The sequence below is a fragment of the Colias eurytheme genome, chromosome 32, assembly GCF_061535395.1.
Source record: "Colias eurytheme isolate Ceu_HAF_F1 chromosome 32, ilColEury1 Martin Lab GWU primary, whole genome shotgun sequence".
Lineage (NCBI taxonomy): Eukaryota > Metazoa > Arthropoda > Insecta > Lepidoptera > Pieridae > Colias > Colias eurytheme.
The window spans coordinates 5,325,844-5,348,530 of NC_143011.1; the positions used below are offsets into that span (position 1 = coordinate 5,325,844).

Genomic DNA, 22,687 nt, shown 5'->3' on the forward strand with positions numbered 1-22,687 from the left:
AGTTATAAAGCTACCTGTCTTTGAGGGTGCTTATGATCAGTGGTTGGAGTATAGGAATTCATATCTCACTATGATACACAGTCTTGATGATCTTAATGATATACAGAAATTTCATTATTTAAAATCTTCCCTCAGTGGTTCTGCTTCTCATGTTATTAGTGCATTAGAGTTCACGGCTGAAAACTACTCACACGCATGGGATTTATTAGAAAATAGGTTTCATAATAATCGATTATTAGTACAAAATCATGTCAAGGCACTCTTTAATGTTCAGGCACTACAAAGCGAATCGTTTGTTCACATTAGAAGGTTAATAGATTCAACATTACGTAATTTACGTGCATTAAAATCATTAAACGAACCCACCGATTCTTGGGACACTTTGGTTGTCTATTTAATTGTGTCCAAGCTCGATCAGTCCACAGAGCGTGAGTGGGAGACGCATAAAGGTACCTTATTGTCAAAAAATGAATCAAGAAACATTAAATTAGGCGATCTATTAGAGTTTCTTGGAAACCGAGCTGATATGTTAGAAATGATAAAAACGAATAATGTGCGCGGTGTTTCTTCTAATAAACATAACAATAATAATTATATTAACACGAATAACAATCATAAATATTTTAGTAAGCCTAAAAACTTGTCGCAACCTCTCACACATACACACGTAGTTAATTCATCTCGTAACAAATCTAAATTCGATATCAATGTAAAAGAACGTGTTTGTGTTGACTGCGGCGGTGAACATTATTTGTATTCATGTCCGAAATTCTTAAACAGGCCTGTGCAGGAGAGACATGTTCTTGTAAAAAATAAAAACCTTTGTCGTAATTGTATTCGCACTGATAGCCATTTAGCAAACGATTGTTCATATGGTCCATGCAAATTATGCAAAAAGAACCATAATACACTACTTCATACTACTTATCTTAGTTCTAGTGAAGAATTAAGTATTCCCGCGTCTATACCTAGTTCGCATAAATCAGCTGATACGGGAGTGCATTCCGAGCGTATAAATGTACTCACGTGCAATGCCGCTGCCGCTATTATACAACCCGTGTTGCTTTCGACAGCGCTCATTGACGTTTCTGACTCGAGTGATAATTATCACACAGTTAAGGCGCTCCTTGACAACGGAAGTCAGAATTGTTTTATTACAGAATCGTTGTGTAATCGTTTACAAATACCAATAATACAGTCCACTATACATATTTCAGGTGTTGGGCAAAGCGTATCAAAATGTTCTCACACCTGTAAAGTAAATATTCGTTCTAAAGTTAATCATTTTAATATAAATATTCAATGCTTGGTTCTTCCTCGTATTACATCAAAGTTACCTTCGTTATCAATTAAATCTCAAAGGTTTCAAATACCTAAACACATTTCACTCGCGGACCCTACGTTTAGTGTGCCGTCGGATATCGATATCCTTATAGGAGCGGATGTATTTTGGGATTTATTAAATAGTGATAAGATTAAACTTATTAATGGTCCTTATCTATATGATTCAAAATTAGGATGGATAATTTCTGGGCCTATTTATAATAGTCATTCGTTTAAGACTGAAAGAGTTCAGTGTAACTTAGTTCAGATAAATACTCAACTGAAAAAATTTTGGGAGTTAGAAGAATTGACTGACTTATCTTCTCCCATGTCTAAAGATGATCGTTATTGTGAAACGTTATTTAAAGAGACTACAAAACGTGACAAACACGGTAGATTCTCTGTTCGCATTCCTCTAAAGGAGTCACCTGAGTTATTAGGTGATTCGTACACTATGGCTAAAAATCGTTTTTTATCTCTCGAAAGAAAGTTGGATCGTTTACCTAATTATAAAACACTTTATAGCGATTTTATTAAAGAATATGAAACACTTGGTCATATGACTCTAATTGAAACAAAGAATATTCCAGATTTATTAAGTAAACCACATTATATATTACCTCATCACGGTGTCTATCGTGAGGATAGTTTAACTACAAAATTACGTGTTGTGTTCGACGCGAGCGCGAATACATCAAACAACAAATCGTTAAATAATATACAGTATACAGGACCTCCATTACAAAATGATATATTCTCAATTTTACTTAGATTTCGTCAATATAAATACGTTGCCTGCGCAGATATTCAAAAAATGTACAGACAGATTTTAATTCAATCGGATCAGCGTAATTTACAGCTGATATTGTGGAGGAATAATCGAAACCTACCTTTACAGTTATATATGTTAAACTAGCTGGTGCGTTGTGCGCGGGCTGCAAGCAGCCCGCGAGCCCCTTTTGCCCCTGGGTTGAAGCAATAGGGCAGTCATTTGAAAATGCATCAAAATCCCCCGTCAATTTGTTATTATTTGCCAACAGCGATTCCACAGTCAATCGGAAGTGTTTATAAATTCCCAATTCAAATATTTTCTATTTTGAAATGCTGTCAACCTTTGAGGGTGCGTGGTGCGCGGGCTGCAAGCAGCCCGCGAGCCTCTTTTGCCTCTGGGTTGAAGCAATAGGGCAGTCATTTGAAAATGTATTCGAATTTCCTGTCCATTTGTTACATCTGCTAACAGCCATTCTACAGTCAGTCGGTTGTGCTTATAAACTCTCCATTCAAGTATTTTCCACTTCGGGAGGCTGCCCACCTTCGAGGGTGCGTGGTGCGCGGGCTGCAAGCAGCCCGCGAAGCATCCCAGCGCAGAAATCTTCAGTCAGTTGAAAATGCATAAAAATTCCCCGTCAATTTGTTAATATCTGCTAACAGCGATTCCACAGTCAATCGGAAGTGCTTATAAATTTCCCATTCAAATATTTTCTATTCCGGGGGGCTGTATACCTTCGAGGGTGCGTGGTGCGCGAGCTGCAAGCAGCTCGCGGCTCATCCCAGGGCAGAAATCTTCAGTCATTTGAAAATGCATTTGAATTTCCTGTCCATTTGTTACATCTGCTAACAGCGATTCTACAGTCAGTCGAAACTGTTTATAAATTACTTATTAAAATATTGGTTAAATTCTTGAAACGTGATCCCCGAATTTCATCATTTTGAGGTGTCTAATCGATAGCGGGCAGTGACTTTTCATAATAAACTGTTAAAGAGTTTACTTAACACGCTCGTCGCTTCGCTCCTCGCTACCTATTTGAATATTTACGCCGGCCGCTGACGTGACTTGCTCGCTTCGCTCGCTTGGCTAGTGCGGTAGTTCAAAAGTAACCTAACTCGCTCGTCGCTTCGCTCCTCGCTACTTCTTTGAGTATTTACGCCGGCCGCTGACGTGACTTGCTCGCTTCGCTCGCTTGGCTAGTGCGGTAGTTCAAAAGTTAACCTAACTGGCTCGTCGCTTCGCTCCTCGCTACTTCTTTGAATATTTACGCCGGCCGCTGACGTGACTTGCTCGCTTCGCTCGCTTGGCTAGTGCAGTAGTTCAAAAGTTAACCTAACTCGCTCGTCGCTTCGCTCCTCGCTACTTCTTTGAATATTTACGCCGGCCGCTGACGTAACTTGCTCGCTTCGCTCGCTTGGCTAGTGCGGTAGTTCAAAAGTTAACCTAACTCGCTCGTCGCTTCGCTCCTCGCTACCAATTTGAATATTTACGCCAGCCGCTGCCGTGATTCGCTCGCTTCGCTCGCTTGGCTCGTGCGGTAGTTCAAAAGTTAATAAATATTTTCTACTCCGGGAGGCTGTCGACCTTCGAGGTTGCGCGGTGCGCGGGCAGCAAGCAGCCCGCGGTGCCGTCTTTTGCCGTTGCTATTCAATTACCCTTCCTACTATGGAAATTTCCATACAAAATTTTCGAAAAAAAAAATTTCGCTTTTTACCAAAAATTTTTATATGCCTGGAAGCGGACCAGGTTTTGAAGCATTTTTTGCTTGGGCCACCCCGACCTACCTGCCACCGGTTCAGAGAGCCGTTGAATTTCGTGATGTATGGAAAATGGAAACCGAGGGTCGGAGAAAAATTCTGAGTATGCAGTTTTGTAAATCTGGCTGATTAGAGCACAGAAATCAATTTTTAGACCGATCGTAAAGTAACCGGCGCCACCATCTTGCTTTGAAAAATTGGCCATTTTTGAAAAAAAAATTGCGTCCAATTTGAAATTTCTCGATTGCACTGGTAGCGCCCCATGTTTCTAATCATTTTTTAGTTCTACACCCCCCACCCATCTGGCGCCGTTTCGGAGAGCCGTCGAATTTCGCGTTGTATGAAACTCGGAAACCAGCAGTGAAAACTCGATTATGAGTATGCCAACTTAATGTGCGGCTTGATTAAAGCCCCTGTGCCAAGTTTCAGCGCGATCGGACCAGCGATGGCCATTTTAGCATTTGTATGGCGGCGGCCATTTTTTCCGCCATTTTGAATTTTTTTCACTTTCTGTGGTAATTGCTCGAGGTCTACTCCAAGTTTAGTTTGAGCACCCCAGATGTAGCTGCTACCGTTTACGCGGGCCATTGACCGTCTCCGCGGGCTGTGAGAAAGTTCAAAATTTCGGATTTTTCTGGATATCCTGGGAGCTGGGCGAGTACGAATGCAACATTGGTGTATTTCTCCGTTGCGCCACCTCGTCTAAATTTACGTTTTTATGTTTGCGCCAAAAATGGAAAAATTCCAAAATCGAGCGACCCACTATGGCTCCCTGGTAGCGTCCCAGGGTGGTGATCATTTTTAGTTCCGGGACCCCCCACCCAACTCGCACCGTTTCCGCGGGCCGTTGGATTTTCCATTGTATGAAAGTCGGAAACGGGGGCCCGGAGCCACTCGAACTGGGCACCGATCGATTCGCCGGCTCGAACAGAGCACGTGTGCCAAATTTGAGACGTAAGGATTCATAAACGGCGATTTTGGCAAAGTACGGCGGCCATCTTGTTTTCGCGAAAATCGCCATTTTTCCACCCCCCCTGGTAATCGCCACCAGTTCCGAGCATTTTTTGTTCAGACACCCCCCTCAAGGTACCACCGTTTTTGCGCACCTCCAGGGGTCCACTCGGTTTTCGAAGATGATCGAGATCGCTATATTTTTCCTCTGGTCACTCGGCGCACCTCTACACAATCACATAATTATCCCCCCCACTTTCCCCGTAGTTTCCGAGAAAAGCGATGTCAATCAGTCAGTCAGTGAGTGGTAGTGTAGCTTTATATATATATGATACAGTGACGTATGGAACGGCGTCAGCACCGTTTCTCAGTATGCGTTGTTTAAAACAATTGGCTTTAGACTGTAATGATGAATTAGTTGCAAGAACAATTAACGAGGATTTTTTCGTTGACGATTTAATTACGGGGAGTAATGACCTTAAATCTTTAATGGAATTGTGTAATAAAATATCCAAGTTGTTGAAACAGGGTTGTTTTCCGCTGCATAAATGGACATTTAATTGCGACGTATCTCCTGAAATGTATAAAGACCTAAACATTGATGTAAATCATTCATCCAAAACGTTAGGTTTAGGCTGGTGTACACAAAAGGATGAATTTTATTTTACAACTAAATTTACAAATCATGACTCGATAGTTACGAAGCGTGTCATATTATCCACCATTGCACAAATATATGATCCATTAGGTTTATTAACGCCCGTAGTAATTAAAGCTAAGTCATTGTTACATATATTTTTAAGGTCATAAAGAAGTTTCACTTCTTACGTGTGTACTCTAGTACACGCATACATTTTTTTTCTTATCCCTATCACGCGTGATTTGATATATTTCTGTAAAGTTGCATATTGTAAATTATTTTTTGAAAAAATAAGGTCAAAAAGAAGTTTCATTTCTTACGTGTGTACACGTACGCGTAGCACACGCACACATTTTTTTTGGTTTTTAGCTTCAAATAAGTCCTAAACGTGGAGTATTCGATAGTACCTAATCGATTTACATTGTGTGCATTTAATGTAATTTCTTGATAATAGTTTTTGTGACTAGCTGCAGTTTGACATCAACTGAATACATCAATTAGGTAGTTGTACAGTAGTTGTTGAGTAGTTCATTCTTATTACGTTGAAACTAAAATTTAGCTCAGCCCTTTTGCCGTTCGATATTAGATTCACAGATGCTGCTTATAGCTGCTTATAGTATACACTTATTAATTGTTTTAAGTTGAGTTTTCAAAAGTAAACATAACGTTAAGGAATTTAGCCATATGCAAATTTGCCGATAAAAAAAAGTTTTGAAGGGTTTCTCGCGATTTTTTTTTGTAGGCAGATATTATGTTATCACATGATTACTTTAAATTCAAGTTGGTAAATATTCAGTTGAGAATAAGCTTTCACCACTTTTTGAGTGTTTTCTGCGGTTCAGTTACGAATTATTCGTTTTAAACTTTTTAAGATGTTATTTTTGTGCTGTTGTCACATTTGTTTGTTAATGATCATAACAACAAAATAAAACTGCTGTTAACATTTGAGCAAGCTGCACAGGCTAGCACAATGATAGATTTGGGAGGTATAGTTCAGTAGAGTTCTAGTTGAGTAGAGTTGTAGCATACTGATAGTTGTGTTGTCTCGTACGTTGTGAAGTAAATGTGTGTTGCGTGAAATAATATTGTGATGGTAATGTAGTTCATCGAAGGATTGTGGTGTTCTATCTGGCATGAGGTCCAGGATAGTAGATGTGTGTTCTGACCGGTCAGGAGGACCGCGGCAGTATGGTAACCCTGTAAGGTCAGTGTGGGCCGAGGCAGGATGGTAGTTATTTTGGTATCCCGAGATGAATTACCGTAGTAATGTAGTGTGAGAAATGGCGTACGGGGACGCATGATTGTCAGTATGGCTGTATAGAAGATACCTAGAGTTTTAATATTCGGTTGGATGAGTAATATTCAGTTCAGATAAGATTTCTCTTTTTTTTTAACTGTTGAGCTATTGAAATACTAAACACCAATAATCACTTTGAAAAGACAGATGTTGTTTATACAATGTTCGGGTAACTTCACTTTGTTAATATACTGAGGATGCCTGTGGGCCAAGTACCACTTGAAGTTGATTAATGTTTGAAACTTGAATTTGAGTTGAGTGATAGCGGTGAATCTTAGTTCGATTGGTCAGAGTGTGCCAGTAGTCATTTCGTAGCCGTAGTCCGTTGAAGTCGGTGTCTGCTATAAGGGGTTATGGCTGCTTATAGTAAACCGTGGATGCGCGGTATTACCGTAGTCCGTTGAAGCCGGCGTCTGCTATTAGGAGTACAGATAGCTGCTTATAGTAAACCGTGGATGCGCGGTGCGCGGGTGACGCTGGCGGAGGTTGGGTCTTGGAGAGACCATTGGAATATGGGAGTCCGTGGGACTCGGCATTCGGAGGAATGCGTGTGGAACAAACATGAGGTTTGTTGTGGGGCTTAGTGAAAAGCCAGAGTTTGCATTCGGAGGAATGCGTGTGTGTTGTTGGGCTTAGTGAAAAGCCAGAGTTGGCATTCGGTGGAATGCGTGTGTGATGATGGGCTTAGTGAAAAGCCACAGGCCTCGGATAAGATTCATGCTCTAGTTTTTTTGTGATACTTTAATAATGATCTTCTGATGACAATAGCAGTGAAAGTGGTGTTTGGTCGCTTATGCGTTACTTTCTTTTAGTAGTAATTTAATTGAAATGATCAGAATTCAATGTTTCATTATTTTAATCAAAATGGTTAATTTCAAAGGGTTGAAGTTGGAAATTATTTTAGGATATTCAAATTAAGAAAAAAAAACCTGTTTTCATATGAACTTAAATTTTGTATTATGAGATTCTTTGCTATAGGACGTTTCTTGTACAAATTTCATGATTCTGTGTTCACAAGAAATATCCTGAAGGTATTGATTCCTCGTGTCCCCTGCGAATGTCGAAAACTGCTATCTTTTGATCGACTGTTATAACTTTTCAAAGCTTAACGGGACGATGGTATGCGATATGAATTTCAAAGGTCTTGATAGATAGACTGATAGACTTACGGACAACTAAGTGATCTTAAGGATTTAGTTTTTTTCAGTTTTGTGGTTTAAAAGCCTAAAAATTAAATATCAGAGTTTAATTGTAAAAATTTATCAGGATTGGCCGAAGAGCATGTACTGTGCGAGATGTTTTCTGTGTTACAGCACCCACAAACACGAGGACGTGTTCAGCGCAGGATGGCCGTGTCGGAGACGGTCAATAGCGCGGATGTAAAACGACTCTAAGCACGAGTTCCGGGAGGTGGCAGCACAGTGAAGTTGGCGGCTTACTTCATGCTTGTACCGGGTCGAGCCCGTGAAGGCTCGCCCTCGGGACGGCACTTCACATTCGAACATCGAAGAGTTCGGATCTTCCACTACTAGGAACTGTTAACCTTTTCTTTGCTAGTGTTTAATTTAAATGTGTAACGTAACGGTTATTAAAAGTGATTGTATTTAAAGTGATTGTATTAAAATGACTGTATTGTAAAACTGACATGATTAAAAAGAGCAACTATAGAGTTTCTTGCCGGTTCTTCTCTGTAGATACTGCTTTCCGAATCGGTGGTAAATAAAGAAATGATTGAGTTTGAGGTGTTTCTTTGCTTGATTACCCAACGCAACGCCCACAGCTTGAAAATAGATTCACAATCTACATCTTGCTCCGACATCAGAATTGGGATCAAATCGAGCAAATGAGAAAACACGTGACGATAACCTCGATACGATATACGATAACCTGATTAAAAGTCAAAGCGCCGCAACCACGTGGCACTTCGATCCAGTTTCAACGGGAACAGCAAGAAGTCGGAAGCGAGCATCATCGTATCATCGAGAGCAGCGCCGTGTCATGTCGTGCACCGTGCCATCGCGTCGAGCATCCGGCTTCGAGCATCATGCGTCGAGCGTCGAGCATCATGCGTCGAGCGTCATGCGTTGCGCCATGTGGTGCATTACGCATCCATACTGAGCGCCGCGGCACCAAGCTGGGCTCCGCGACACCACGCCAGGTGTTGCACATCCACGCCAGGCACCGCAATACCACGCCGGGCGTCGCGCTACCATCACTACCATCAACACGTCGAGCCTGAGATCACCGGAACCAGAGCGACGTGTCGACGTGTCGTGCAACTATCCTTCAATCTCATACAAAACCGGTCAGTAGATAACATTCCACTTTGAGTGTACAGTAAGATAAAGAAAGTAGGTTTTCAAAATGTAGTAACTTCAAGCAACTTATTCGAAAGAAAAAGAAATTTATTGCCAAAAAAATTAGTTACAAAATTTATTTTAAAATTAATTGAGGAAAATGGTCACAGCCTCGGCAAAATGCTGCACAAAAACAGCGCTAATTTACAGGCTGTACCGAATGTAATGATTACAGATTTTGTTAAAAGTTGTAACCTACAAGACCAGTGTATAGTTTAATCTTATTGCATTACATTTAACTCAACTTATTTACGCAGTGATAAATTAACAGTACCTATTTCACTTATTCAGGGACGGGTTTACATTAGTAGGTAATTCACGTAATTTTAAAAAATACTTTGTGGCGTAAGCACTGCCATCAAGATAAATTAAGTAACGAATTGCTTTAATGTTTGTTATTTTGTGAGCTAACACTAACAAAGAAAGCACATTAATTGGTACACTGCATCCAGATCCTTCAATCGAACGTAAACAATAAACATTCACTTGTCCGTGTATCAGAACAAAAACAGTATGCGAATTACTTTCAAATTAGTTTCTTAACTACCCGCGTTAGTTTCTTGACTACCCGCATTAATTTCTTAAACTACCTGCGTTAGTTTTTTAGGCTATAACCCTTGACAAATAGCAATTAATTGCTACACAAAGACAGCCTTATTGCTATTCGATTAAAAACGAAAAGTAATGCCTTAACTAGTGCATTTGAGGTTTAAAGAAAAGCGGTACAGCCTGTAAATTAGCGCTGTTTTTGTGCAGCATTTTGCCGAGGCTGTGACCATTTTCCTCAATTAATTTTAAAATAAATTTTGTAACTAATTTTTTTGGCAATAAATTTCTTTTTCTTTCGAATAAGTTGCTTGAAGTTACTACATTTTGAAAACCTACTTTCTTTATCTTACTGTACACTCAAAGTGGAATGTTATCTACTGACCGGTTTTGTATGAGATTGAAGGATAGTTGCACGACACGTCGACACGTCGCTCTGGTTCCGGTGATCTCAGGCTCGACGTGTTGATGGTAGTGATGGTAGCGCGACGCCCGGCGTGGTATTGCGGTGCCTGGCGTGGATGTGCAACACCTGGCGTGGTGTCGCGGAGCCCAGCTTGGTGCCGCGGCGCTCAGTATGGATGCGTAATGCACCACATGGCGCAACGCATGACGCTCGACGCATGATGCTCGACGCTCGACGCATGATGCTCGAAGCCGGATGCTCGACGCGATGGCACGGTGCACGACATGACACGGCGCTGCTCTCGATGATACGATGATGCTCGCTTCCGACTTCTTGCTGTTCCCGTTGAAACTGGATCGAAGTGCCACGTGGTTGCGGCGCTTTGACTTTTAATCAGGTTATCGTATATCGTATCGAGGTTATCGTCACGTGTTTTCTCATTTGCTCGATTTGATCCCAATTCTGATGTCGGAGCAAGATGTAGATTGTGAATCTATTTTCAAGCTGTGGGCGTTGCGTTGGGTAATCGAGCAAAGAAACACCTCAAACTCAATCATTTCTTTATTTACCACCGATTCGGAAAGCAGTATCTACAGAGAAGAACCGGCAAGAAACTCTATAGTTGCTCTTTTTAATCATGTCAGTTTTACAATACAGTCATTTTAATACAATCACTTTAAATACAATCACTTTTAATAACCGTTACGTTACACATTTAAATTAAACACTAGCAAAGAAAAGGTTAACAGTTCCTAGTAGTGGAAGATCCGAACTCTTCGATGTTCGAATGTGAAGTGCCGTCCCGAGGGCGAGCCTTCACGGGCTCGACCCGGTACAAGCATGAAGTAAGCCGCCAACTTCACTGTGCTGCCACCTCCCGGAACTCGTGCTTAGAGTCGTTTTACATCCGCGCTATTGACCGTCTCCGACACGGCCATCCTGCGCTGAACACGTCCTCGTGTTTGTGGGTGCTGTAACACAGAAAACATCTCGCACAGTACATGCTCTTCGGCCAATCCTGACAAATTTTTACAATTAAACTCGGATATTTAATTTTTAGGCTTTTAAACCACAAAACTGAAAAAAACTAAATCCTTAAGATCACTTAGTTGTCCGTACGTCTATCAGTCTATCTATCAAGACCTTTGAAATTCATATCGCATACCATCGTCCCGTTAAGCTTTGAAAAGTTATAACAGTCGATCAAAAGATAGTAGTTTTCGACATTCGCAGGGGACACGAGGAATCAATACCTTCAGGATATTTCTTGTGAACACAGAATCATGAAATTTGTACAAGAAACGTCCTATAGCAAAGAATCTCATAATACAAAATTTAAGTTCATATGAAAACAGGTTTTTTTCTTAATTTGAATACCTTAAAATAATTTCCAACTTCAACCCTTTGAAATTAACCATTTTGATTAAAGTAATGAAACATTGAATCCTGATCATTTCGATTAAATTTATGAACTACTAACTACTAAAAGAAAATAACGCTTAAGCAACCAAATACCACTTTCACTGCTATTGTCATCAGCAGATCATTATTAAAGTATCACAAAAAAACTAGAGCATGAATCTTATCCGAGGCCTGTGGCTTTTCACTAAGCCCATCAACACACACGCATTCCACCGAATGCCAACTCTGGCTTTTCACTAAGCCCAACAACACACACGCATTCCACCGAATGCAAACTCTGGCTTTTCACTAAGCCCCACAACAAACCTCATGTTTGTTCCACACGCATTCCTCCGAATGCCGAGTCCCACGGACTCCATATTCCATATCCAATGGTCTCTACAAGACCCAACCTCCGCCAGCGTCACCCGCGCACCGCGCATCCACGGTTTACTATAAGCAGCTATCTGTACTCCTAATAGCAGACGCCGACTTCAACGGACTACGGTAATACCGCGCATCCACGGTTTACTATAAGCAGCCATAACCCCTTATAGCAGACACCGACTTCAACGGACTACGGCTACGAAATGACTACTGGCACACTCTGACCAACCGAACTAAGATTCATCGCTATCACTCAACTCAAACTCAAATTTCAAACATTAATCAACTTCAAGTGGTACTTGGTCCCCAGGCATCCTCAATATATTAACAAGGTGAAGTTACCCGAACATAGTATAAACAACATCTGTCTTTTCAAAGTGATTATTGGTGTTTATAGGATTCAATAGCTCAACAGTTAAAAAAAAGTGAAATCTTATCTGAACTGAATATTACTCATCCAACAGAATCAATATTCTTAATCGTTTTTCGTTTTAATTAACTCAAGTTATCTCCTATACAGCCATACTGACAATCATGCGTCCCCGTACGCCATTTCTCACACTACATTACTACGGTAATTCATCTCGGGATACCAAAATAACTACTATCCTGCCTCGGCCCACACTGACCTTACAGGGTTACCATACTGCCCCGGTCCTCCTGACCGGTCAGAACACATATCTACTATCCTGGACCTCATGCCAGATAGAACACCACAATCCTTCGATGAACTACATTACCATCACAATATTATTTCACGCAACACACATTTACTTCACAACGTACGAGACAACACAACCAACAGTATGCTACAACTCTACTGAACTATACCTCTCAAGTCTATCATAGTGATAGCCTGTGCAGCTTGCTCAAATTTTAACAGCAGTTTTATTTTGTTGTTATGATCATTGACAAACAAATGTGACAACAGCACAAAAATAACACTTAAAAAGTTTAAAACGAATAATTCGTAACTGAACCGCAGAAAACACTCAAAAGTGGTGAAAGCTTATTCTCAACTGAATATTTACCATCTTGAATTTAAAGTAATCATGTGATAACATATCTGCCTACAAAAAAAAATCGCGAGAAACCCTTCAAAAGTTTTTTTATCGGCAATTTGCATATGGCTAAATTCCTTAACGGTATGTTTGCTTTTGAAAGCTCAACTTAAAACAATAAGTGTAGGCTTAAACTCATCTGTTAATCTAATATCGAACGGCAAAAGGGCTGAGCTAAAATTCGATCAAAGTAAATCTGTTACATTTCATAAAACTTCATATCGTAAAACTGTATACTGTGAATTGTTCACAACTTTATTTTTAGAAATTACCTCAAATATCACCTTAAATAAAACCTACGAAAAGTTTTTTTTTTCAACCTCTAATGCACTAGTTAAGGCATTACTTTTCGTTTTTAATCGAATAGCAATAAGGCTGTCTTTGTGTAGCAATTAATTGTTATTTGTCAAGGGTTATAGCCTAAATAAAAACTAACGCAGGTAGTTTAAGAAATTAATGCGGGTAGTCAAGAAACTAACGCGGGTAGTTAAGAAACTAATTTGAAAGTAATTCGCATACTGTTTTTGTTCTGATACACGGACAAGTGAATGTTTATTGTTTACGTTCGATTGAAGGATCTGGATGCAGTGTACCAATTAATGTGCTTTCTTTGTTAGTGTTAGCTCACAAAATAACAAACATTAAAGCAATTCGTTACTTAATTTATCTTGATGGCAGTGCTTACGCCACAAAGTATTTTTTAAAATTACGTGAATTACCTACTAAAGTGAACCCGTCCCTGAATAAGTGAAATAGGTACTGTTAATTTATCACTGCGTAACTAAGATGGGCTGAATGTAATGGAATAAGTTTTAACTAACTACAAAACCGTAAAGCAATATCGCACGACCTAATAACAACAACACTGCGTAAATAAGTTGAGTTAAATGTAATGCAATACGATTTAACTATACACTGGTCTGTAGGCTACAACTTTTAACAAAATCTAATCGTTACATTCGGTACAACCTGTAAATCAGCACTGTTTTTAACCGACTTCAAAAAAAAGGAGGAGGTTATCAATTCGGCCGGTATGTTTTTTTTTTTTTTTTATGTATGTACACCGATTACTCAGAGGTTTCTGAACCGATTTACGTGATTCTTTTTTTGTTCGATGCGGGATGGTGTCGAATTGGTCCCATAAAAATTTTATTCGGATAGGCCCCGTAGTTTTATTTTATGAGCATTTTTGTCTGTATTTGTAAATGTTGCAAGTGCAAGTTTGAAGTCGGTTGTTTTTAACGCAGTTATTGACTTGTTGTGCAGCATTTTGCCGCGGCTGTGACCATTTTCCTCAATTAATTTAAAATAAATTTTGTAACTAATGTTTTTGGCAATAAATTTCTTTTTCTTTCGAATAAGTTACTTGAAGTTACTACATTTTGAAAACCTACTTTCTTTATCTTACTGTACACTCAAAGTGGAATGTTATCTACTGACCGGTTTTGTATGAGATTGAAGGATAGTTGCACGACACGTCGACACGTCGCTCTGGTTCCGGTGATCTCAGGCTCGACGTGTTGATGGTAGTGATGGTAGCGCGACGCCCGGCGTGATATTGCGGTGCCTGGCGTGGATGCGCAACGCCTGGCGTGGTGTCGCGGAGCCCAGCTTGGTGCCGCGGCGCACAGTATGGATGCAGCACCACATGGCGCCACGCATGACGCTCGACGCTCGACGCATGATGCTCGACGCATGATGCTCGACGATCGACGCATGATGCTCGAAGCCGGACGCTCGACGCAATGGCACGGTGCACGACATGATGACACGGCGCTGCTCTCGATGATACGGCTTCCGACGCGGTGATGCGAGCGGCAGTGTCATCCGTGCAGCGCGAGGCGAAGTTGCCACCCTGCCCGCACATAACGAGCTCTCCCTTTGTCTCCGGCTGCTCAGTGACACGTATGCTCGTAGATCTGTAGGATGCTTCTTCCCGTTGAAACTGGATCGAAGTGCCACGTGGTTGCGGCGCTTTGACTTTTAATCAGGTTATCGTATATCGTATCGAGGTTATCGCCACGTGTTTTCTCATTTGCTCGATTTGATCCCAATTCTGATGTCGGAGCAAGGTGTAGATTGTGAATCTATTTTCAAGCTGTGGGCGTTGCGTTGGGTAATCGAGCAAAGAAACACCTCAAACTCAATCATTTCTTTATTTACCACCGATTCGGAAAGCAGTATCTACAGAGAAGAACCGGCAAGAAACTCCATAGTTGCTCTTTTAATCATGTCAGTTTTACAATACAGTCATTTTAAATACAATCACTTTAAATACAATCAATTTTAATAACCGTTACGTTACACATTTAAATTAAACACTAGCAGAGAAATGGTTAACAGTTCCTAGTAGTGGAAGATCCGAACTCTTCGATGTTCGAATGTGAAGTGCCGTCCCGAGGGCGAGCCTTCACGGGCTCGACCCGGTACAAGCATGAAGTAAGCCGCCAACTTCACTGTGCTGCCACCTCCCTGGAACTCGTGCTTAGAGTCGTTTTACATCCGCGCTATTGACCGTCTCCGACACGGCCATCCTGCGCTGAACACGTCCTCGTGTTTGTGGGTGCTGTAACACAGAAAACTTCTCGCACAGTACATGCTCTTCGGCCAATCCTGACAAATTTTTACAATTAAACTCTGATATTTAATTTTTAGGCTTTTAAACCACAAAACTGAAAAACTAAATCCTTATGATCACTTAGTTGTCCGTAAGTCTATCAGTCTATCTATCAAGACCTTTGAAATTCATATCGCATACCATCGTCCCGTTAAGCTTTGAAAAGTTATAACAGTCGATCAAAAGATAGCAGTTTTCGACATTGCAATAAAACAGCGCTAATTTACAGGCTGTACCGAATGTAATGATTACAGATTTTGTTAAAAGTTGTAACCTACAAGACCAGTGTATAGTTTAATCTTATTGCATTACATTTAACTCAACTTATTTACGCAGTGATAAATTAACAGTACCTATTTCACTTATTCAGGGACGGGTTTACATTAGTAGGTAATTCACGTAATTTTAAAAAATACTTTGTGGCGTAAGCACTGCCATCAAGATAAATTAAGTAACGAATTGCTTTAATGTTTGTTATTTTGTGAGCTAACACTAACAAAGAAAGCACATTAATTGGTACACTGCATCCAGATCCTTCAATCGAACGTAAACAATAAACATTCACTTGTCCGTGTATCAGAACAAAAACAGTATGCGAATTACTTTCAAATTAGTTTCTTAACTACCCGCGTTAGTTTCTTGACTACCCGCATTAATTTCTTAAACTACCTGCGTTAGTTTTTTAGGCTATAACCCTTGACAAATAGCAATTAATTGCTACACAAAGACAGCCTTATTGCTATTCGATTAAAAACGAAAAGTAATGCCTTAACTAGTGCATTTGAGGTTTAAAAAAAAACTTTTCGTAGGTTTTATTTAAGGTGATATTTGAGGTAATTTCTTAAAATAAAGTTGTGAACAATTCACAGTATACAGTTTTACGATATGAAGTTTTATGAAATGTTGCAGATTTAGTTTTATCGAATAAAAGGTAAATCGAGGCATTTAGTTTTGAATTTTTACAGAGAATTTATTGGGTCCTTATTTAGGCAGTTCATAATACAATGTCACAGATAATTAGCGTGTGTTCAAATAAACATCTAGCGTAAGATAAATCTTTGGAATCTACATTTGGTTTTAGTACATTAGATTGCTTTAAAATTAAGAACTATCCCATCAACGTTAGGGTACGTTAAATGTTAAGATATTAAGACTTTAAAAAAAAAACTGGAAATAATCTTAAGGTTAATAGCGCCTTTACAGTTTACATACTGTCGTCAGATAATGTCTGTTTAATTGAATAGAGAAAAGAAAAACCCATCCAGGTTTTCTGAAAGTTTTTGAAGTGAAACTTCTTTATCGGGGTTGGACAAAAATTTAGTGTAACATTTTTGCGTTACGCCGTAAGCGTGACATTTTTGCGTTACGCCGTACGCGTGACATTTTTGCGTTACGCCATACTCGTGACATTTTTAAGGTCATAAAGAAGTTTCACTTCTTACGTGTGTACTCTAGTACACGCATACATTTTTTTTCTTATCCCTATCACGCGTGATTTGATATATTTCTGTAAAGTTGCATATTGTAAATTATTTTTTGAAAAAATAAGGTCAAAAAGAAGTTTCATTTCTTACGTGTGTACACGTACGCGTAGCACACGCACACATTTTTTTTGGTTTTTAGCTTCAAATAAGTCCTAAACGTGGAGTATTCGATAGTACCTAATCGATTTACATTGTGTGCATTTAATGTAATTTCTTGATAATTAATAGTTTTTGTGACTAGCTGCAGTTTGACATCAACTGAATACATCAATTAGGTAGTTGTACAGTAGTTGTTGAGTAGTTCATTCTTATTACGTTGAAACTAAAATTTAGCTCAGCCCTTTTGCCGTTCGATATTAGATTCACAGATGCTGCTTATAGCTGCTTATAGTATACACTTATTAATTGTTTTAAGTTGAGTTTTCAAAAGTAAACATAACGTTAAGGAATTTAGCCATATGCAAATTTGCCGATAAAAAAAAGTTTTGAAGGGTTTCTCGCGATTTTTTTTTGTAGGCAGATATTATGTTATCATATGATTACTTTAAATTCAAGTTGGTAAATATTCAGTTGAGAATAAGCTTTCACCACTTTTTGAGTGTTTTCTGCGGTTCAGTTACGAATTATTCGTTTTAAACTTTTTAAGATGTTATTTTTGTGCTGTTGTCACATTTGTTTGTTAATGATCATAACAACAAAATAAAACTGCTGTTAACATTTGAGCAAGCTGCACAGGCTAGCACAATGATAGATTTGGGAGGTATAGTTCAGTAGAGTTCTAGTTGAGTAGAGTTGTAGCATACTGATAGTTGTGTTGTCTCGTACGTTGTGAAGTAAATGTGTGTTGCGTGAAATAATATTGTGATGGTAATGTAGTTCATCGAAGGATTGTGGTGTTCTATCTGGCATGAGGTCCAGGATAGTAGATGTGTGTTCTGACCGGTCAGGAGGACCGCGGCAGTATGGTAACCCTGTAAGGTCAGTGTGGGCCGAGGCAGGATGGTAGTTATTTTGGTATCCCGAGATGAATTACCGTAGTAATGTAGTGTGAGAAATGGCGTACGGGGACGCATGATTGTCAGTATGGCTGTATAGAAGATACCTAGAGTTTTAATATTCGGTTGGATGAGTAATATTCAGTTCAGATAAGATTTCTCTTTTTTTTTAACTGTTGAGCTATTGAAATACTAAACACCAATAATCACTTTGAAAAGACAGATGTTGTTTATACAATGTTCGGGTAACTTCACTTTGTTAATATACTGAGGATGCCTGAGGGCCAAGTACCACTTGAAGTTGATTAATGTTTGAAACTTGAATTTGAGTTGAGTGATAGCGGTGAATCTTAGTTCGATTGGTCAGAGTGTGCCAGTAGTCATTTCGTAGCCGTAGTCCGTTGAAGTCGGTGTCTGCTATAAGGGGTTATGGCTGCTTATAGTAAACCGTGGATGCGCGGTATTACCGTAGTCCGTTGAAGCCGGCGTCTGCTATTAGGAGTACAGATAGCTGCTTATAGTAAACCGTGGATGCGCGGTGCGCGGGTGACGCTGGCGGAGGTTGGGTCTTGGAGAGACCATTGGAATATGGGAGTCCGTGGGACTCGGCATTCGGAGGAATGCGTGTGGAACAAACATGAGGTTTGTTGTGGGGCTTAGTGAAAAGCCAGAGTTTGCATTCGGAGGAATGCGTGTGTGTTGTTGGGCTTAGTGAAAAGCCAGAGTTGGCATTCGGTGGAATGCGTGTGTGATGATGGGCTTAGTGAAAAGCCACAGGCCTCGGATAAGATTCATGCTCTAGTTTTTTTGTGATACTTTAATAATGATCTTCTGATGACAATAGCAGTGAAAGTGGTGTTTGGTCGCTTATGCGTTACTTTCTTTTAGTAGTAATTTAATTGAAATGATCAGAATTCAATGTTTCATTATTTTAATCAAAATGGTTAATTTCAAAGGGTTGAAGTTGGAAATTATTTTAGGATATTCAAATTAAGAAAAAAAACCTGTTTTCATATGAACTTAAATTTTGTATTATGAGATTCTTTGCTATAGGACGTTTCTTGTACAAATTTCATGATTCTGTGTTCACAAGAAATATCCTGAAGGTATTGATTCCTCGTGTCCCCTGCGAATGTCGAAAACTGCTATCTTTTGATCGACTGTTATAACTTTTCAAAGCTTAACGGGACGATGGTATGCGATATGAATTTCAAAGGTCTTGATAGATAGACTGATAGACTTACGGACAACTAAGTGATCTTAAGGATTTAGTTTTTTTCAGTTTTGTGGTTTAAAAGCCTAAAAATTAAATATCAGAGTTTAATTGTAAAAATTTGTCAGGATTGGCCGAAGAGCATGTACTGTGCGAGATGTTTTCTGTGTTACAGCACCCACAAACACGAGGACGTGTTCAGCGCAGGATGGCCGTGTCGGAGACGGTCAATAGCGCGGATGTAAAACGACTCTAAGCACGAGTTCCGGGAGGTGGCAGCACAGTGAAGTTGGCGGCTTACTTCATGCTTGTACCGGGTCGAGCCCGTGAAGGCTCGCCCTCGGGACGGCACTTCACATTCGAACATCGAAGAGTTCGGATCTTCCACTACTAGGAACTGTTAACCTTTTCTTTGCTAGTGTTTAATTTAAATGTGTAACGTAACGGTTATTAAAAGTGATTGTATTTAAAGTGATTGTATTAAAATGACTGTATTGTAAAACTGACATGATTAAAAAGAGCAACTATAGAGTTTCTTGCCGGTTCTTCTCTGTAGATACTGCTTTCCGAATCGGTGGTAAATAAAGAAATGATTGAGTTTGAGGTGTTTCTTTGCTCGATTACCCAACGCAACGCCCACAGCTTGAAAATAGATTCACAATCTACATCTTGCTCCGACAGAAAAGACTTTAGATCGTATTCGGGCATTATATTGGTTTCCTAAAATGAGAACCTTTGTCACCAAATATGTTTCAGCATGTTTAGAATGTGCTCACCATAAGATGCCAGGTGGTGCTCGACAAGGTCATCTACATTCCATAGAAAAAGTAGAAATCCCACTTCTGAAGCTGTTGGGTTGTGGAATGAAACGCCTTCTTCACAATTGATATTTTAATATTCCTCCTTGTTACATTCACTTTTTACTATAATATTCGCAATCTTTCACAATCTTAAATAATAGATTTAAATAACCCTAAAACAAGCATGAGGCACGGCTAAGGCACTGACTTGTTGACCGCACTGGTCGGCTGTTCAGGATCAATTGCTAGCTGATCGTTTCTTCAAAAAATGTGAGCGATCGACTGACAACTAACCGACTGGAGGGGAGGTTAAGTTGTCAGGCGGTAGATTATAAATAACAGAAAACCTTGTCTATGGAAAATAATGTACTATGTATGATTTTAAGATTTGTAACAGCTCGGCCATCCGATCTTCAACGAGTGCCTTCGTTGGCTTAAATTAAATTTAAACAAAAATAAAATGTTAAAATATGGAAAACAAAATGCAACCATACTTACATGAAATTGAAACAAATACTTATAATAATATGTATTTACAACTAGTTCCCGAAGTTTGAATTGGTATGATTAGCTTTTACAAATAATCAAAATTACACAAGGAAACAAGCCTAGAATAAGATTTACAAATTTCGAAAAAAAAAAGAAAATAAATAAATATATATATCTCTATTGGAACTACTTCGACAATCGCTACAAACATTTGTATAACAAAAACTCACTTCTCTATCCGTTTGATTAGGACTAATTCAAATTCAAATAATTTATTGCTCACCAATACATTTTTACATATTAGTGACCTTATGCAGGTATTGCAATACAATCATAATGTTATATTTATATTACATAATACTATCTCATACATTTAAATTTGACAATAATTAGATCACAAAAATAACAATGTACAATAATAATTGTTGCTTTCTTATGGGCGGCACACCATTGTACCCAGCATGCCCTCAACAGTAATCAAAATCACTCAGAACTCACTGCTTGCACATAGACTGCATATTGTTACTCTTTGGGCGGCACATCATTGTACCCAGCATGCCCTCAACAGTAATAAAAATCACTCAGTACTCATTGCTTGCACATAGACTGCATATTGTTACTCTTTGGGCGGCACATCATGCCCGGCATGCCCACAGTATGTAAGCTATTCGTTTTGGGCGGCACATCATTGTGCCCGGCATACCCATAATAATCATACAAAATCACTCGGTACTCACTGTTCACACATATACTGCATTTTGGTTCTCGTTGGGCGGCATATTGTGCCCGGCATGCCCACAATATGCAAGCTATTTCAAATTCCATGTGTTTGTTATAAACGTCGATCATTCTTCGTTCATACCAAACACGTAGACTTGACTCGTCATTTATAGAAGGATGTGTATTACAACATACATAAAGAACTTTAAACTACCTAATGTGTATGTATAAAATTTAATTATTTTGATTCTCAATGGCATCAGAACAACTATCATCACCGTCATTATCGCTATCAGACATCGATTTAAAATTTAACCAAGGGTGCATTTTGTCGGCTGCCACGACAGCTTCGTACCGCCTACCTTTTCGAGATAAAGGGGTATCCTCTACCACATAACGGTCGTTTGGTAAAACTTTAATTACGCGGTACGGTCCCTGTAGTTTGGGTTCCAACTTTTTAGACTGCCCGCTGCCAGATGCAACTGCTCTCAAAATTCGCACTAGATCACCTACTTTATATACTTTTGCCGCTTTTCTTTTTCTATTATACCGTTCTTCACTGACCTTCGCTTGCTGTTTCATCAGGCAGCGTGCATCTAATCTAATATCGTCAATCTTACCGTCTACTATTCCATGTCCTACATCCGAAATTACTTCACTTAATATACCTTGCGAAGGATTTGTAACTCTACGCCCAAATAATAATTCACTAGGAGTTTTTTTTGTGACGTCGTGTATTGTCGTATTAATGCCTAACTGTATATCCGATAGATTATCATCCCATGTTCTAGGATCTTTGCCATGGTTCATGGTTCCCAATGATGCCAATATAGTTCGGTTTGACCTTTCTACTTGACCATTTGCTCGCGGCGTGGCTACTGCATTCATAACATGCTTTATGCCTAAGGCCTGTATAAACTTCCTAAACCTCTTGCTGGTAAAACAGCTACCTCTATCAGAAATGAGGCGTGTTGGAGTACCAAAATACCCAATAAGATTTTTTTTAATTACTTTTATAGTTTCCGACGTTTTGGTACTTTTGACGGCAGCCAAAGAAACAAATTTAGTAAAGGCATCGATGATTACTAAGATATATGAGTTCCCCTTCTTACTCTTAATGAAAGGCCAAACATGGTCCACGTGGACCGTGTGAAAGGGGATTTCTACTTTTTCTATGGAATGTAGGTGACCTTGTCGAGCACCACCTGGCATCTTATGGTGAGCACATTCTAAACATGCTGAAACATATTTGGTGACAAAGGTTCTCATTTTAGGAAACCAATATAATGCCCGAATACGATCTAAAGTCTTTTCTAACCCAAAATGGCCTACGTCATCGTGATTGGCTTTAACAATTTGCCAGCGTGCGCCTCTAGGCACTACCCATTTGATATTATCATCAGCTATGATCCTGTATACACGTCCATTTTTTAATTTGTAATTTTGAAATGTACTTACTATGTTGGGGGATTCT

General features: G+C 39.4%; 1 protein-coding gene across 1 annotated transcript; it reads right to left on the minus strand.

The window, feature by feature from the left end:
* Positions 1 to 21,447: 21,447 nt before the first annotated feature.
* On the minus strand, positions 21,448 to 22,023 carry LOC149895225 (uncharacterized). Its single transcript, XM_090119197.1, has one exon. It carries the CDS (start codon positions 22,021 to 22,023, stop codon positions 21,448 to 21,450), a length of 576 nt encoding a protein of 191 aa, XP_089975323.1.
* Between the last annotated feature and the right edge of the window lie 664 nt (positions 22,024 to 22,687).

Excerpts from the sequence above, each read along its gene's own strand:
- LOC149895225 (XM_090119197.1), bottom strand. The coding sequence starts at position 22,023 with ATGAACCATGGCAAAGATCCTAGAACATGGGATGATAATCTATCGGAT.